The sequence below is a fragment of the Heptranchias perlo genome, chromosome 5 (genome assembly GCF_035084215.1).
Source record: "Heptranchias perlo isolate sHepPer1 chromosome 5, sHepPer1.hap1, whole genome shotgun sequence".
NCBI lineage: Eukaryota > Metazoa > Chordata > Chondrichthyes > Hexanchiformes > Hexanchidae > Heptranchias > Heptranchias perlo.
In genome coordinates, this window is record NC_090329.1 from 108,107,403 (window position 1) to 108,124,622 (window position 17,220).

A 17,220-nucleotide genomic window follows, 5' to 3' on the forward strand; every position below is an offset into this window, starting at 1 on the left:
ATTTCCAAGTTTGCTGATGACACAAAACTAGGTGGGAATGTGAATTGTGAGGAGGATGCAAAGAGGCTTCAAGGGGATATAGACAGGCTAAGTGAATGGGCAAGAACATGGCAGATGGAATATAATATGGAAAAATGTGAAGTTATCCACTTTGGTAGGAGAAACAGAAATGCAGAGTATTTTTTAAATGTTGATGTTCAAAGGGACCTGGGTGTCCTTGTACATGAGTCACTGAAAGCTAACATGCAGGTGCAGCAAGCAATTAGGAAGGCAAATGGTATGTTAGCCTTTATTACAAGAGGATTTGAGTACAGGAGTAAAGATGTCTTACTGCAATTATACAGGGCCTTGGTGAGCCCGCACCTGGGGTATTGTGTACAATTTTGGTTATACTTGGATATACTTGTCATAGAGGGAGTGCAACAAAGGTTCACCAGACTGATTCCTGGGATGGCGGGATTGTCGTATGAGGAGACATTGAGTAGACTCGGCCTGTATTCTCTACAGTTTAGAAGAATGAGAGGTGATCTCATTGAAACATACAAAATTCTTACAGGGCTTGACAGGGTAGATGCAAGGAGGATGTTTACCCGGGCTGGGGAGTCTAGAACCAGGGGTCACAGTCTCAGTCTCAGAATAAGGGGTAGGCCATTTAGGACTGAGATGAGGAGAAATTTCTTCCCTCAGAGAGTAATGAATCTTTGGAATTCTCTACCCTCGAGGGCTGTGGAGGCTCAGTCATTGAGTACATTCAAAACAGAGATCGATAGATTTCTAGATATTAAAAGCATCAAGGGTTATGGGGATGGTGCAGGAAAATGGCGTTGAGGTAAAGATCAGCCATGATCTTGTTGAATGGCGTAGCAGGCTCAAGGGGCCGGATGGCCTACTCCTGCTCCTATTACTTATATTCTTATGTTCATTGGTACACAAAACCTGACTTAAATTTCTCTCTTCCATTGCAGCAAGAATTAGAAATTAAAGTAAATTCTTTTATTAATCTTTATGTTTTAATGATTGAAAATGTAATTATTTGATTAATACACCATGCGTGTTTAGGCCTGTACAGAAGACACATACCTTCACGGGAAGATGCCAACAATCATTTAAATAAACTTATTTATGGATGAATATGCTGCATTGTAAATAAGCCTTATAACAGATTCAGGTGGGATGGTTCCCATCTAAACCATTCGTAGTTAACCTAAATTTTCAGAATGCCTGTTAAAGCCTAATACGTTTTGATAATAAGTGTTACTGCAAAATAGCCTTATTGAATCAGAAAAATAACCATAATTTTTTCAGGAATAGGGAAGGTCCAAACAAGATAATATCTTTTTTGCGAATTAAACCCAACTTCCTGCACCTTCTCACCACATCTTTTAATCCCTTCTCCTTCAAAGATGCATCTAATTGTCCTTGAATCCATTCATACTGCCTGTTTCAATCATCTTCCTGGTTTACTTATTCTGGAGCTGGACGAAGGCTCATGTGAGTGGAAGATATCTCCAGTTACAGAAGGTAAGTGGGTTGATGGAGTGGTGGTATCAGTCACCATAATCTCCTGGAGCTCACTGAACTGGCTGTGGGGGTTGGGGAGGTAATTCTCAAAATTTTGATTCCTAAATTGGCCAAAGATTTTTTAAAAATCTTGCTTTCAGCCTTTGTCAGGAGATTGCATGATGTGGGAAATGGGGGTAGCGTGGGGCACGGCGGTAAGATGGGTTAAATGATGGACGAGGCAGGCTCGATGAACCAGCTGGTCTTTTCTTGCCCTTTTTCATATGTTCATATTCTACAATTCTGTTGCCCTTTGGGTGAAAAAGTTCCAAGTGAGTTCTCTCGTTCCACATCATGGCTAATTTAGTAATTTTAACTCATGTCTGCTTACATTTGAATTCTTCATTATAATGAACAATTTGCTTGGATTTATTATGTTAGTTCTCTCCATTATCTTGAATTGGTTCACTTCAAAAGCTCCTCATTCCCCTAAGATTATAGCAATTAAAAGAACACAGAAAAAGATATGAAATATTCGTTTCCATACTTATTCAAATCAATGAATTGAGGGCAGGGCATCCAGCGAAGCTTAGAAAGGACAGAGGTGATAAGTGGGCAGGACTTTATCTATCATAATTTTGAGCGGGGGGGGGGGGGGGTGGTCTTAGTGCTGTTGGCAGGCAAAAAACAAAATTAAGTAATTTGAACAGGGAGCAATTGGCTTGAAATTGCATTGCGATAGCTGGTAATGTTACACAAATGCCACCCGATAAGGGTATCAGCAATCTTATTAAGTAAAAAGTAATTGAAAGAGGTACTTCAAGTATTTCAAATTAGTGTTGTGAAAGGTTTTCAAACCCATAACAGCAGCAATTTCTCTTCAGTACCCCAATATTTCCTTGGGAGACTTAGAAAAGGGATAGGAGCAGAAAAAAACAGTATCACTACAAATACTCTATTAAATGAGTCTATATATTTCACTTACTACATAAAAAGCATTTATGCCAATTATAGTTTGACTACTTTTGTGCAGGGAAAATTAACCCTTTGAACATCTGAGAAAAAGTTTTCTTAAAGCCAAATACTGTTAGTCCAAATTTCAATTTCTTACACATACACTCATCAAGGTGAAACAAGACTTAAAACTGAAATGGTTTCCAGGCCTGTGTCTACTCACTGAAAAACAAACCCTCCAGTAGGCAAGAGCAACTGCCACTAGTAGCCACAAGTAGATACATTCTCTTCATTATGGCGAAATGCAACCTTCTCCACATCAAATGTGGCTGAAACAGACGCTTAAAAGCTTAGAAGTTATCAGGTAGTCTGAGGCCTTTTCTTGGAAGCCTGCATGGATCAAACATCCCTCCACATATCCAGCTGCCTCAAAGAAGGTTAAGGACAAGCCAACTTAATACTGGGCTATAGGCTAACAAAGAATTTTTTGTTTGGGCTCCTGAAGCCCCAAAAAGAGCAACAACTCAACCTTCCCTCAATGTAGACAGGACCTTTATTGAAACCCACTACCAAATTATCCTGACCCTAAAAGCACATTGTTCCCAACAATTGCAATCTTCTGAATGTACCGTGATAAAACTGTACAGTAACATAAATATATATGTATATATGGTTTTTCTGAATAAAACATTTTTATAAATATAATTTATATTCTAACAAAAATAATGAATGGTCCTTGCTCAGGCACAATGCACTTGAGAGATCTTTCCACAATGTTCTGACCCAATTTCCTGGAGGCAGGGTAGGGGAAAAGGAGAGAGTAAGAGTGAGTGAATGAGACTCTGCCGAGGTAGGATGTGGTAACATTGCAGCGGGACAGCCATTGCAGCACCATGAAGCGGCAGAAGCCTATTTAAAGAGGACAGAAGCACCCTGAAGACTTGAGAAAATGTTTTTCAATGAATGCCTTGGACTGGACCAAAGCCTCCTGGAGGTTAATGTTTATGGCTTCTATGAAAAGAGAGATGGCCATTACTAGGCACTTTCCCTTCAGTCAACAAACTAGTGGGCCTTCCGTGGCTTCCCCAGAGTGTAGTACCACCCCTCTCTTGGCAGTCCCTGAAGTCGGCGGAATCAGTGGCAACAAAACCAGGGAAATCAGGTGGGTTGCCAGGTCCCACCTCTTCACTGTCATTTATATGTGAAGGGGCAGAGTAGTGGCAACCGATGGCGTTCCTTGCTGGGGCAGGAGAGTGTGTGTATTATTTATTGGGTTCTCTGCTAATACTGTGGCACCCTGGCTCATTGAGTAGCACTCTTGCTTCAGTCGTAAGGTTGCGGGTTCAAGCCCTGTTCCAGGACTTGAACACATAATTTAAGCTGATATTTCAGTGCAGTATGAGGGATTTTTTTTTACATAGAACGTACAGCACAGAAACAGTCCGTTCGGCCCAACAGGTTCATGCCAGTATTTATGCTCCACACAAGCCTCCTCTCTCCCTACTTCATCTAACCTTATCAGCATATCCTTCTATTCCTTTCTCCCTCATGTATTGATTTAGCTGCCCCTTAAATGCATCTATGCTAGCTGCCTCATCTATTCCTTGTAGTAGCAAGTTCCACATTCTAGCCACTCTCTGGGTAAAGAAGTTGTTGCAATGTTGTAGGTTCTGCCCTTTGGCTGAGGTGCAGGTGCTGAGATAGATGTAAAAGATGAAGATCAGGGGGGGGTTATCCTGGTGTCTTGGACGACATTCATACCTCACCCAACACCACTAAAAACATATTAACTGATCAGTCACTTTATTTGCTGTTGGTAGGACCTTGCTATATGTAACTGACTGCTGTGTATGCCTATCTAACAACAGTGACTGCACTTCAAAGAAATTAGTTGTGAAGCGCTTTGAGATGTCATAAGGTACTATACACATGCAAGTTGTTTCTTTCTCTCTCTTTAATGGAACATTATAATTAGGAATTGCAGGTGACAGCAAAGAACTTAGTTAATTTATCATACTGCATTTTCACTCTGGATCTCAGACATGCCTAATCTGAATTAAATGACTGCACATTTAGCAGGTGATTAATTTGTTTTCTGTTCAACCCGCAATCTCATTACTGCTTGCTTCGATGAACTTGAAACAAACTGAAACAATCCCACAGCATCTGTACTTCACGAAGAGAAATTAGAATAGAGCATTTTACCAATTAGATTTCCGTACAGAAGTCTCTGCAGAACGGCCATGTAATCAACACTTAACAAAACAAATGGCTCGAAAGCACTGACACAAACAGTGCAACAATTTGAAGTATATAATCCAAAACCAATACTTCTTTCTAGGGAGTGGTAGCACCTGGGCAAAAGAGGTGATGTGCACTTCACCAAGAACTAAGCGATAGCACCCAAAATTAAAGGCCTGCCGTAAGACTATTGCTCGAGTGCATTGTTGGAGCATTGGAGATTTCTTTGTTTTTGGATGTCTGTGGTGAGGTTTTTTTTGTTTCAGTGTCTCAGCTGAAGTATTTTTACCTATTGCCAGGTATGACCTCCAGACCAGACTCCGCATTTGAGCCTTCTCCTTCAATGATGAAAGCTTGAAGTTGCTTCTGCAAAAAGTTGAATGGAAGAGGGAGGACCTCTATCCATCATCCAGGAAGAAAGCAAATAAATCACAGGGCAGGAAAGCTTGTAAGAGGAGGCTGAAGCCATCAACGCAGCAATAACTGTAGGAAGAACATGGCTTCACTGCTGTAAAACGTTCAACAATTTCAGCAGAAGAGGCAAGGTAGAAGTGGATCTCTGACTTGCTTCATCTGATGTCACAACAGGCATTGGCTGCTACTTGAACCAAGCACCCTCAGACACAGGAATGTCATTTTGAAAGCACCCATTTTATAAATAGCATTGTCTTCCTCCTCCCAATTCCCTAACAAGTTTCACTGAGCGAAGCATGCAGTCATGCCATAGAATGTCCTCAATTTATCAGTGATAATACCTGCAAACATTATTCACCTTCCTCCCTTCACATGGCCAGAGTTAGTATGAAGGGCAGACTCTGAAGGTCATAACGTTGTGATAAGGTAACTCACAATTGAAGGCAGTGGTCTGTCAATGGTGGAGTTTAGGTCACAATTCAAGAAATTTCATCCTTTGAGGAAAGGGTCATATGTATCCAGGGGCAACACTTGAAGTAAGAAATTGGAATGGCGAGTCAGAAGAGTTCCCTGCAGAGGGTTTATTAACCTCTGAACACTAACTGAATAGTTACGATCTTAAGTGGCATCCTTGAAATAAAGAAATTGAAGGTTTCAGTCTTGTGATCATCCGAAAGTCCTCTGAGGCATCAAGCTTTCATTGTTCTAAAGTCAGTCCTGTACGGTGTTCTCTCAGGTCCTGATGAAGAACTTTCACTGGGCTCATCAAGAAGATGTAGTGCAAGCACATAACGTCATTTCCCATCCCCGTCACACCCTCTCAAATTACTGCCTGATGGAAGAGCTGGGACAAAAGAGACATGATCACAGGCTTCCAGAGGGTCACCAATGTACTGGATGAGTTCTCACATTGATCAACTTACGTGAAGACACTGAAACCACGACCAAGGAAGAGACGAAACCTATGCAGCCTGTACCACCACTGCCAAGTTTGCCCCCCCCCCCCCCCACTCCCTCTGAGGAGGAGCCGCAGCCCAAAGCTGGGCCCCGGGCACATGCATATCGAGAGCCACCTCAATCCCAAGAGTCAGCAGTGCAATCAGCCTCCAGCTCCAACGCTGTTCCTGTAACAGTGGTTGCAGTAGGTAGAAGTACAAGGATAGAAAGTAGAACACAACAAGTAACTAGTTATAGGAGGGGTATGCACAGTGGGAAAAGGGTTTAGAGGAAGGCAAATAGATAAGTTCACATGTAAATAAAACTTAATGGATTACTACAAATGGCCGCTCTTTGAATATTGTTCAGGGTTTGTTTCATTGCGCTATGATAATTGGTGGGAGTTTAAAAAAGCAGGGCTGCAGATTTTCTGCCCGGGAGTGGGGGTGGGGAGAACGAGAGCAAATCAGTAAGCAAATGTAAAAACCCCGCCTACATCTTGCAACAGTAAATTTATGACTTGGACCATTCAACGGTGCTCCGCTGACAGGGCGTGGCAAAGATGAACCAGTCATCCCCTGAAAAGTTCCTTACGCATCAACGTTTTGGGCCGCTGCCACTTTTATGGCAACAGGGAGTGGGGTTAATCCTGCACCATGGCTCCAGATCTTCCCTCAGGAGGTCACAAATTTTTCTGACAACCTCTTTGGAAAACCTCAGTCTCTGAATGCACTGTTCCTATGACAGGCTCTGTCTTCTAGGCTGTATAGATGCAGTTTGGACAGTCAAAACTCAGGCTTTGAAGAGAGCTTGAGGCCTTGAAATAAAAACTTTAATTCATGTTTTAAATGACACAAAAGACAATTTAATGGGTAAATTTAATGATATTGTGAAAAATGTATTTTTAAAAAATTGTTTTCTTTTAAACTTTATTTTGGACATTATAAATTTCAGTTACTAAGAAAAAATTGACCAACAAATTTTTTGTAAAAGCATTCTGAGTGGGTCAATTGGCTCATTAACAGTAACAGTTACTTAAGGAATTTCAATGTTAAACATTGACGCCATAGTGTGACAAAAAATCATGACAACGTTTTTGTTCTGGGCACCGCACTTTAGGAAAGATATGAAGGCCCTAGAGAGAGGGCGCAGAAAAGATTTACTAGAATGATTTTAGGGATGAGGGACTTTAGTTACGTGGGTAGACTGGGGAAAGCTGGGGTTGTTATCCTTGGAACAGAGAAGGTTGAAAGGAGATTTTATAAGAGGTATTTAAAATCATGAAGGGTCTAGACAGGATAGAGAGAAACTATTCCCATTGGCAGAAGGGTCAAGAACCAGAGGACATAGATTTAAGGTGACTGGCAAAAGAACCCAAGGTGACATGAGGATAAACTTTTTTTTAAACACAGCGAGTGGTTAGGATCTGGAATGCACCACCAGGGGAGGTGGTGGAGGCAGATTCAATCGTGGCTTTCAAAAGGGAACCGGATAAGTGCTTGAAAGGAAAAAATTTGCAGGGCTACAGGGATAGGGACTAGCTGGATTGCTCTTGCATTGAGCCGGCACGGACTCGATGCGCCGAATGGCCTTCTTCCATGCTATAACCTTTCTATGATTCTAACAAAAGTGAAGTTTGTGCATAGTATGTGGATGTACACACCAGATTTTTAATACAGTATAGATGATGTTTACTGAAAATAGCAAGGAATATGAGATATATGTAAATGTGTTACATTTAAAAAGCAGGAACGTAGTTTGCATTTTTGTTCTTCCTCCATTTGCTTATTTTGGGATTTAGTTACCATTATACAGATTTTCAGATGTCAGGAGACAACTGTGAGCAGGCAAATCAAAATCAATTGGTACAACAAAAACCCTTTACAAAAGCATGAATATTTCTTTATGAATAGCTGTGTGCATGATAAAGAGTGAAGGCAATTTTGGACACAGTAGGGGAATATATAGTCAATGTGTTTAGTGTATGCAGTAATTGTCAGATTTGTCACATTTTTCAGAAGCTGTTCTGCAAATGTGTTGATCAATCACTTCTGATGTTACTGACTTTACATGTTAATGACGCTGGGCAAAAAAAAATGCTGTTAAGACCTATGTCACGCTTGGAGTTCCCTGTAGAAATCAACAGTGAGAAACAGCATTACAATTATTAATTATAATTGTCAACACAACCCAATTATTGTGTACTACTGTAATTCAAATCATAAACATTCAAAAGAAAACACCATCATTATTTTGTTTAGTTAAATAGAATTTCTTTTACCCTCGTCAATTTTCTCCCCTCCTCTTCTATGATTCCACAGCTGCCATTCTCCCTCTGGGACCTCAATCAAGTGGCCACTATTTATGTGCGAGCCTTGACAACAGGTGCCAGCAGCCTACTCAACCACATGGCTATCGTAGCCAAACATATTCCTGTCCTCACCAGTATCCATACAATTCTAGCACAGGGTCATCGGATAGGGACCAGGAACAGGAACCCTGGTCAGTTATCCCCTACCTAACCCAGGGGAACTGTCCATTTGTAGTACTCCTATTACTGCCCCAGCTAACTGAGCACCGAACCTAGGACCTTAGTGCTACTTACTGATCTATTGTTAATTTATCCAAACTTGTTTTTCTTCAATACCTGCCAAAATTCTATTATTTTGTTATTTTTTCGAGAAGCAAAATGAATAGAAATATTTTAATTTAGGGATCAAATTGCGACACAAAGGGGGGAATTTTAACCCCAAAGAATGGGTGGGTTGGAGTCGGGTGGGAGTCGAAAATAGTTGCTTTTTGGGTTGCAACCACAACCCGCTCCACTTCCGGGTTTAACGTGGGCACATAAAAGTACAGACTCCCCACTGAGAATGCAAAGTCAGAAAATTTTGGGGACACAACCCAAGAAACAACTATTTTTATTTCCCACACGTCCCCAACCCACCCGTGCTTCAGGGTTAAAATTCTCCCCAAAGTATGTCCAACAATAAAAACAATTAGTTTAATTGTACAGTACGTCAAAAGCAAGGGAGGTGGGGGGAATGAAATAGAATGAAAGACAATGATAAGAGCTGATTATTTGGAAACCACACCAGCCTCAATGGTGGGTGTATTATTTTCCAACGATCAGTGTAACTTTTCACTTCACAAACTTTTAGTGATGTCACAATCTGTAATCCTTTAACCAAGATGTTCTCATGCAATTGTTGTATGGTCGGTCCTGGCCATTGATGTCTGTCACAGCATCTGTAAATTACCAGTGACCAATACACCAGTTTTTATGGTAACTAGCAGATCTCTCATGACATTGATCGTGGTGAGTTAGAGGATACGATCTTTTCTAACAATAGAGATATCGATAAAGTGTGATAAAGTGTGTCAAGAAGTAAGTGTAGCACTTACAGGAAGTGAGCGCTATATGCAAGACTTGTAATTTATTACTAGTCTTTCCCCCGTAGCATTGTATACGGGGAGTCAAGACCACGTGCAGTCTTCAGGTGAAGCTGTGTTAAAGGACAAGGGATAATTGGACTAGAGCACAAGTGTAATTCATGCCCCATATTAAAGTCATATAATCTGTCTTTATTTTTATATAATATGAATTTCTATTATTTATAGTCATTGATCTGAAACGTTAACTCTGCTTCTCTCTCCACAGATGCTGCCTGACCTACTGAGTGTTTCCAGCATTTTCTGTTTTTATTGCATTTATATAGTGTCTTTAACATAATGTCCCTGGATTCCTATGATGCTTCACAGAAGTGTAATCACACAAACAGCCAGAGAGAGATCTTAGGATGGGTGACCAAAAGCTTGGTCAAAGAGGTGGATTTTAAGTGAGATCTTAAAGGAAGAGAGGAGGTGGAGAGGTTTCGAGAGGAAATTTCAGAACATAGGGTCTAGGCGGATGAAGGCAAGGGCCAATGCTGGGGTCAAAAGTAGGGGGGATGCACAAAACATAATAATAAAACAGATGTAGTGTACAAACTTTTTCCCTTCCAGGGGTGAGGGATGTTATGGGATGAAAAACATGTTGCCATTCGTGGTACCTGCTGTCAGAATTAAGCACGCATGTTGACCCTCATTTCATACAGAACCCTAATGCTCTGCAGAGAATGGAAACATCATCCTATCTGGACTGGATTCAAAACCAAGTCCTAGAAAGTCAGCACACTAACCCAAAATGCCATATGTTCCCTCTGTACAAACATTTTAAGATTAACAAAATATATACAAGTTTCCTATTTGTACTTGTGCAAATAGATAGACTACTATAGAATCATAGAAATTACAGCACAGAAGCAGGAAATTCAGCCCAACTTGCCAATATTAAGATCACGAAAGGCAATTTGTAAACTCACCATCAGCTATTTGTCATTCTTTATAGATAGTATATTCAGCACATCTAAAAAAACTTTCACTTCTGGACTTCTTAGCAACCTACAACGGGCACCTTGAGCATGATAGAGAAGGTATGATACAGGTGAAATGGTAATTGAGCTGACAATGACAAAAGGCTCGAAGGCATTTCTCATCACATTAAGCAGATATGAGTAGTCTACCACCAGAGGCTGAAGTTCACTAATTTAGCATGTTGAAACTAAGTCCAGGAGTGGAATACTCAATGTAAGAGTGTTTGAGAAATACTCATTTTATTTGGTGAAAGAAAAGAGCCAGAACAGCTGCACATTATCTTCATCACAATGGCACCAGATACAAGAGATGTGATGATGTATTTAGTTATCATTTACATTGTTGGGTTATGTGTTTGCAAACAAATAAAAATGACTGGAGACTATTTTTCCATTTAAAATTTGCACAATTTCTTTTAAAACAGGCAGCTGAGATGATTCTGGACAGCCTTAACTAAGTTGATACTTCAACCAATAGTTTAATCAAGCATTTCAGAACTCAGTTACTCAATATAAATAAAATTAAATGTCACAGTATACTGTTACAATTTACATGTCACAGATTCTATCATTATAGCATTTAAAAGATTCATTTACTCTTTTTAGAGCTGTAACACTATCAGTGAAGAGATTGTAGTAATTAAGGAAAATAGCACACTGTGCAGGAAGCAGTACTGTGTCTTGCAAAAAGATAACTATGACTCAGAAAATTTTCAGAAAAGTGTTACAAAATATATGGTCGTGGTAAATGTCATTATTTTGAACAGCATTACAGTTCAATATTCATCTTAACTACAGTCTATTGATTTATACAGCAAAAGGTCCTGTTACTGTAGTCCCTTGTTCACTGATCAGCTGCTGACCAATTAATCAGACAGATCACTTATCTGAATACTGCAAACATATCCCTAAAAATCAAATGACTAAGAGCAAAGATTCTACAGAGTACAAGTAACTGGTTCTTTAGTGACTAAATACTAAAAAAAACCTTTCAAATGCTGAATAAATCTTAACTTTGTCAAATCTGCCTTGCTTCATCCAAGCATAAATCGAACAATCCAATATATTAAGCTGAATTTCAACCATGCTCGTAACATCCTCTATTTCACTTTCAATAATACCTCAAATGAGAAAGGAGACTTCTTGTTTGAGAATAAAATTTAACATCTAAATAGCAGCCTCTCATAGAACAATTCATTTAATAAGAGAACAGGTCATTTAGTTTATTCAAGATGAACAAAGAATTGATTTTCTTGAGTGACACTTATAAGTGAGTCTATGGGCTCAATTTTCGCACCCGCGATTGGGTGCGTTCGTGGTGGGGGGGGGGGCTGCGAAAATCAGGGATTCCCGGGATGGGTCAGGAGCCCGGCTCCAACCCGCCCACTTCCGGGTTTCCCACTGACGCGCTCACATGAGCGTGCAGCCCCCGCATTTGGGACTCCTGCCGGCCACTTAAAGTACTTGAACAGGTACTTCAGGTTGCTTACAGACCTGATTGACCTGTTATTTTAGCAGGGATGGGATTTTGCAACTGATTGAGACTGTTTCCCGTACTGGGGGAAACACTCCCAGTTCAAATGGACGTTTTGCAGCCATCAGCCTGTGGCAGCTGCAAAGGTCCATTTGACAGGGTGGGGGGGGGGGGGGCGGGGTGGGGGAGACCCTCACTTATTGCAGGAGGCCACTCTGTCACTTTGGACAAAGTTTCGCCTCCACCACCCTCCTCCTAACAACAAAATTCACCAACTTGTACACTTACCCCGGGGTCCAGACACATGTACCTACCTTGCGGACCCCCTCAGATGTACATTTTCTGGATGGGGGCCGCCGTAGCTGCAGTCATGACCTCCTCGGAGGGCGAACAGCATCACCAGACTCGCCGGCCACCTCTGACACGTGGAGCTCCACAACACAGTGCTGTGACACATCCACCTGCACAGCAGAAAGGAAGGCAACCGCAGAGAGAGATGCGTCGCAGAAGGCACTACCCTCGCCATAGGGTCCACAGACCGAGGCTCAGCTTCCTGGACCTCTCTGAGCAGCAGTGCACACGGAGTCTCAGAGTCACTCGACATGTAGTCGTGGACATCTGCAGCCTCCTTCATGCTGAGCTGCTCCCGGCTGGCCCGAGCACCATCTTCTTACCTGTCGCTGTCAAAGTCACCACTGCCCTCAACAACTTCTCCTCCGCATCCTTCCAGGGTGCCACCAGGGGCATCGCCGACGTCTCTCAGTCATCTGCACAAAAGAGCCCTGCGAATACACCTACACCCACTCTGCAGTGACACAATGGGTGGCATCAGTTGTGGGTCTTCATTGTGATCCTCAGGAAAGGGCATTATTGCACAAACCAGACAAGATTCGCAAAGACGTGGCAGTAGTGGTGCCAATATAATATGTAATGTGAGTTGATCAGAAATTAAATAGAAGTAAAAACCATGACAAACCCTCAAACACCCTTGTGCATCCCCTTCATGCTCACGACAAGTTTGCCTTACGCTTCCTACTGCACATATGTGATGCATGTCCTATGGCTGCAGCACAGGTAGTGGCAGGTTGAGTGAGGCTGACTGTGAAAGAGATGCACGAGAGGGTGAGTATGAGATAGAGCCATGAGATTGTATGAGGATTGGGTTGAGTGGTAGTGGCGGGATGAGTACTGGCGAGGTGAGTAAGTGCAGGTAAGATGAGGATGAGGTTTGAGTGGGTGTGAGGAGTGATGTGACAGAGTAGTGTTGGCTGTGCAGAAGGAGATGTGGGGTGGGGGCGGTGATGTAGCAGACGGAGTGTAGTGGAATGAGTAGGTGTACTCACTTTGGCTGACCTACTTAGGTCATTGCAGCGCCTCTTGCACTGTATGCAGGTGGACGGTGGTGCAGGTGACTTCCTCCGCCACCTCGAGCCAGGCCTTCTTGGTGGCAGAGGCAGGCCGCTTCCTCCCGCCCGCCGGGGAGGGGGGGGGGGGGGGCGGGGAAGATCTCTGTCCTCCCCCTCCTCCTCACCCCATTCAATAAGAGCTGGAGTGAGGCATCATTAAACCTGGGAGCAGCCTTCCCCCTGGGCTGCTCCATGCTGTAATTTTTCCTATTTCTTGCAGCATGTCAGTGGAGGACTGCCCCTTTAAATAGGGCTCCTCCAGCTGACAGACCTTACTGCGCATGCGCAATCCGCCCGCCACGCAGCTTAGCAGCGGGGAACCCGGAAGAACAGGTAAGTGGATCCAATCAGCCTGCGATTGCGTGCGGAGCAGACTGATTTCACCGGGCGCGATCTACCCCCCGCCACGAACCCGCCGCCACGGTAATATTGGGCCCTATAAGCAGATCCTAAATGTTTTAGATTTAAATAGCAAGAAAAAAATCAACTGGAAAGAAAGATAAATTTGGTATTACTGCCAATAATTAGCATGTATTACATGGTTTTCCACAGCTGCTAATACTCCTAGTTAGACAAAAGAAACAATAATTAAGCCACACAAAATGTGCCAAGTGCTGGTGAAGTCATGCGAACAAACATGTTGATTTTACTTGGACCACATTTTAGTGGTCATGCAGTCTTGAAAGTATCAGTCAGCCCTAAGAGAAAAATAGTGGCAAAGGAAAACAGACAAGTGCTAATGGCATCATCTGCTTCTCAAACTCTAATTGTCCTCCTGCATTTCAAGCCAACTAATTACTGTATTTTTTCACAATGAAGCATTCCCTTTTGTTGGAAACATATCAGAGATGTTCTAGTAATATTTCGATGTACAATATATGAAATAAGTACCCAACTCTTTGACTTGATGCTCCTTCACTTCACAGACCATTTTAACATAAATACAACTGTTCCATTACAGACTAAGGAGAAAATATGGGTTATAAGTATACGGGTTATAACAAATCACACAACTGGATAGGAAAGATATAAATAAAAAGAAAAAAAGTTGCAGATGCTGGAAATCTGAAATGCTAGAAAAAGAGCAGGTTCAGCAGCATCTGAAGGCCGAGCCAGAAACCACAAAGAATTGCAGGCCGAACCTGGAGGCTGAAGACAGGCGATAGAAGTTCCTGGGAGCAAAATGGAGGCATTCGTCCAAATCCGCGTTAGCCAACTTCAAAATATATGGGGGGGTTTATTGCGCACCAACCCCCCCACCCGTTCAGCCACTGCATTTATCTCACAATTTCCACTTCTGACAAAGGGTCTGCAATCAAAATGTTAACTTGTCTTTTCTCTTTAAAGATAGATGTGTTCATTGTAAACAAAAAACTACTGGCGTTCAGTCTTTGGGGCAGAATTTTACTTAGCAATCTGTACTGATTTGGTTGCCTACTAACCTGGTGTCAGGAAACTAGTAAATTGGTAGAAGATTTCAGAGTCCTTCTTTTGCCCACTGTAGCCCACAATACTGCCCACGTCCAACGGAAATGTCTTTAAGTGTGCGCCTGTGGCCAGCTCATGCAGCTGTAGCGTATGCTTCACATCATGGAGGTAACATAAAACCAGAAAGTTGGTCCTGACGCATCCTGCCCATTCTGAAAATATGGATAACTTTAATAGTGAATACATCAGAAAAAGAAATTAAGACCAAATTTTGTTTACAAATATTGACCTCGTGAGGTAACAATCTATACTACACTTCTGTGCTTTTTTGATGATTCATGTATAAGCTAAAAAATTGAAGGATATTATACAATTTATGCAATATGTACAAGAAATAGAATTTTCCAGTAATGGAATGTATTTATTTTCCCAATGAACACGCAGTAATTTTGTCACAATCAGAAATCTTTGTGTAATCACTATGCAGCATGGACAGAGTGCAACTGTCAATGCCTACAGCTGACACAAACTGACCAAAAACTGAGCAAAATCCCTGTATAAAATTTAAATGTATTGAAAGTAATAATTAAGAGGAGAATTTAATGAAGGTTTTTGATCCGGAAGATGTGTATTACTCAGTCTTTGCTCCTTCAGTTTTGACATAAAAAACTACAATTATATGAAACATCAACTCCGTGGAATCCCAGCAATATAAAACACTTCACGTGATGTAACTTAGTCAGTATAACATATCATGTTCATCTTTGTATAAAGAACTAACAAATGGATTCAGTTCAGTACATTTATTAGGACAGAGTCGGACATCTTCTACTATGGGCTGAACCGAAAAAGTAACAGCCCAGGAGAGACCTATAGGAATCTAAACTTGTACCATTTTTTGACAAGTGTTGCATGCCCTACAGAGGGATTAGAATTCAGTAGAATTTTCAGGTAGTCATAAAGCAAACTTAAGTTTAGAGTGATAGCTATAACTTAACGGGAAAGACTTCAGAAGACTCCTGCAATTGCTGTCTTTCTTGGGGAATGTTTCCACTGAACTTTGTAATGAGTTCAGGAACCCGAGAGAGAGTGGCTGGCCGTTGGTTATGCAGGGGACCTACTAACGCTTTGTTTTGTCTCTAATGTGAAGCTGATGTTTTAAGCTCAGTCAGTGATACTGCTCTCCTGTGATCTTTCTTTTTGCACAGGGGAAGGAAGAAGTTCCGAATAGTAATTCTTTCCTGTATAATGTAGACTAAAGATGTAAAGATTTTCAGAGTAATGTACCCAAGAAAGTTTTCTAGCTTGTTATGGTTTCAAAATCTCAGCATCAGTCAACACCTCTTCCTAGTTAAATCCTGATGTGGAGATGCCGGTGATGGACTGGGGTGGACAAATGTAAGGAATCTTACAACACCAGGTTATAGTCCAACAAATTTATTTTAAAATCACAAGCTTTCGGAGATTATCTCCTTCGTCAGATGATTGAATGAAAAGGTTCTCAAATCGCATATCTTATACGATGTTGGGACAGCATCACACCAATCAAAAGGTGTCGTTGTTATTCAAACAGGCCAGTCACGGAGAACAGCACGTCCCAGTACACTCGATATACATTGTGTCTTTTACACAGGCAGGCAGAAAGAAACTTAAAATGGCAGAGAGAGAGAGAGAATTTTAAAAAACATATAAATTTTTTCCCCCTTTTTGCTGGTGGGGTTACGTGTAGCGTGACATGAACCCAAGATCCCGGTTGAGGCCGTCCTCATGGGTGCGGAACTTGGCTATCAACTTCTGCTCGACGATTTTGCGTTGTCGTGTGTCTCGAAGGCCGCCTTGGAGAACGCTTACCCGAAGATCGGTGGCTGAATGTCCTTGACTGCTAAAGTGTTCCCCGACTGGGAGGGAACCCTCCTGTTTGGCGATTGTTGCGCGGTGTCCGTTCATCCGTTGTCGCAGCGTCTGCATGGTCTCGCCAATGTACCATGCTCCGGGGCCTTCGAGACACACGACAACGCAAAATCGTCGAGCAGAAGTTGATAGCCAAGTTCCGCACCCATGAGGACGGCCTCAACCGGGATCTTGGGTTCATGTCACGCTACACGTAACCCCACCAGCAAAAAGGGGGAAAAAATTTATATGTTTTTTAAAATTCTCTCTCTCTCTCTCTCTCTGCCATTTTAAGTTTCTTTCTGCCTGCCTGTGTAAAAGACACAATGTATATCGAGTGTACTGGGACGTGCTGTTCTCCGTGACTGGCCTGTTTGAATAACAACGACACCTTTTGATTGGTGTGATGCTGTCCCAACATCGTATAAGATATGCGATTTGAGAACCTTTTCATTCAATCATCTGACGAAGGAGATAATCTCCGAAAGCTTGTGATTTTAAAATAAATTTGTTGGACTATAACCTGGTGTTGTAAGATTCCTTACATTAGTTAAATCCTGAG

The 17,220-nt window shown here is 41.8% G+C and overlaps 1 protein-coding gene and 1 long non-coding RNA gene across 2 annotated transcripts in view; one reads left to right on the forward strand and one right to left on the reverse strand.

The window, feature by feature from the left end:
* Window positions 1-17,220, reverse strand: part of LOC137321992 (prolyl endopeptidase-like) — a 177,975-nt gene that overhangs the window by 92,084 nt on the left and 68,671 nt on the right. Inside the window, exon 9 of the mRNA XM_067984954.1 lies at window positions 14,783-14,980. Coding sequence (XP_067841055.1) covers window positions 14,783-14,980 — 198 coding nt within the window. The remainder of the gene's footprint in view (window positions 1-14,782; window positions 14,981-17,220) is intronic.
* Window positions 1,409-10,861, forward strand: LOC137321991 (uncharacterized). The gene is made up of 2 exons (XR_010962938.1): window positions 1,409-1,521; window positions 4,995-10,861. It is a non-coding gene; the product is annotated as an uncharacterized lncRNA (long non-coding RNA).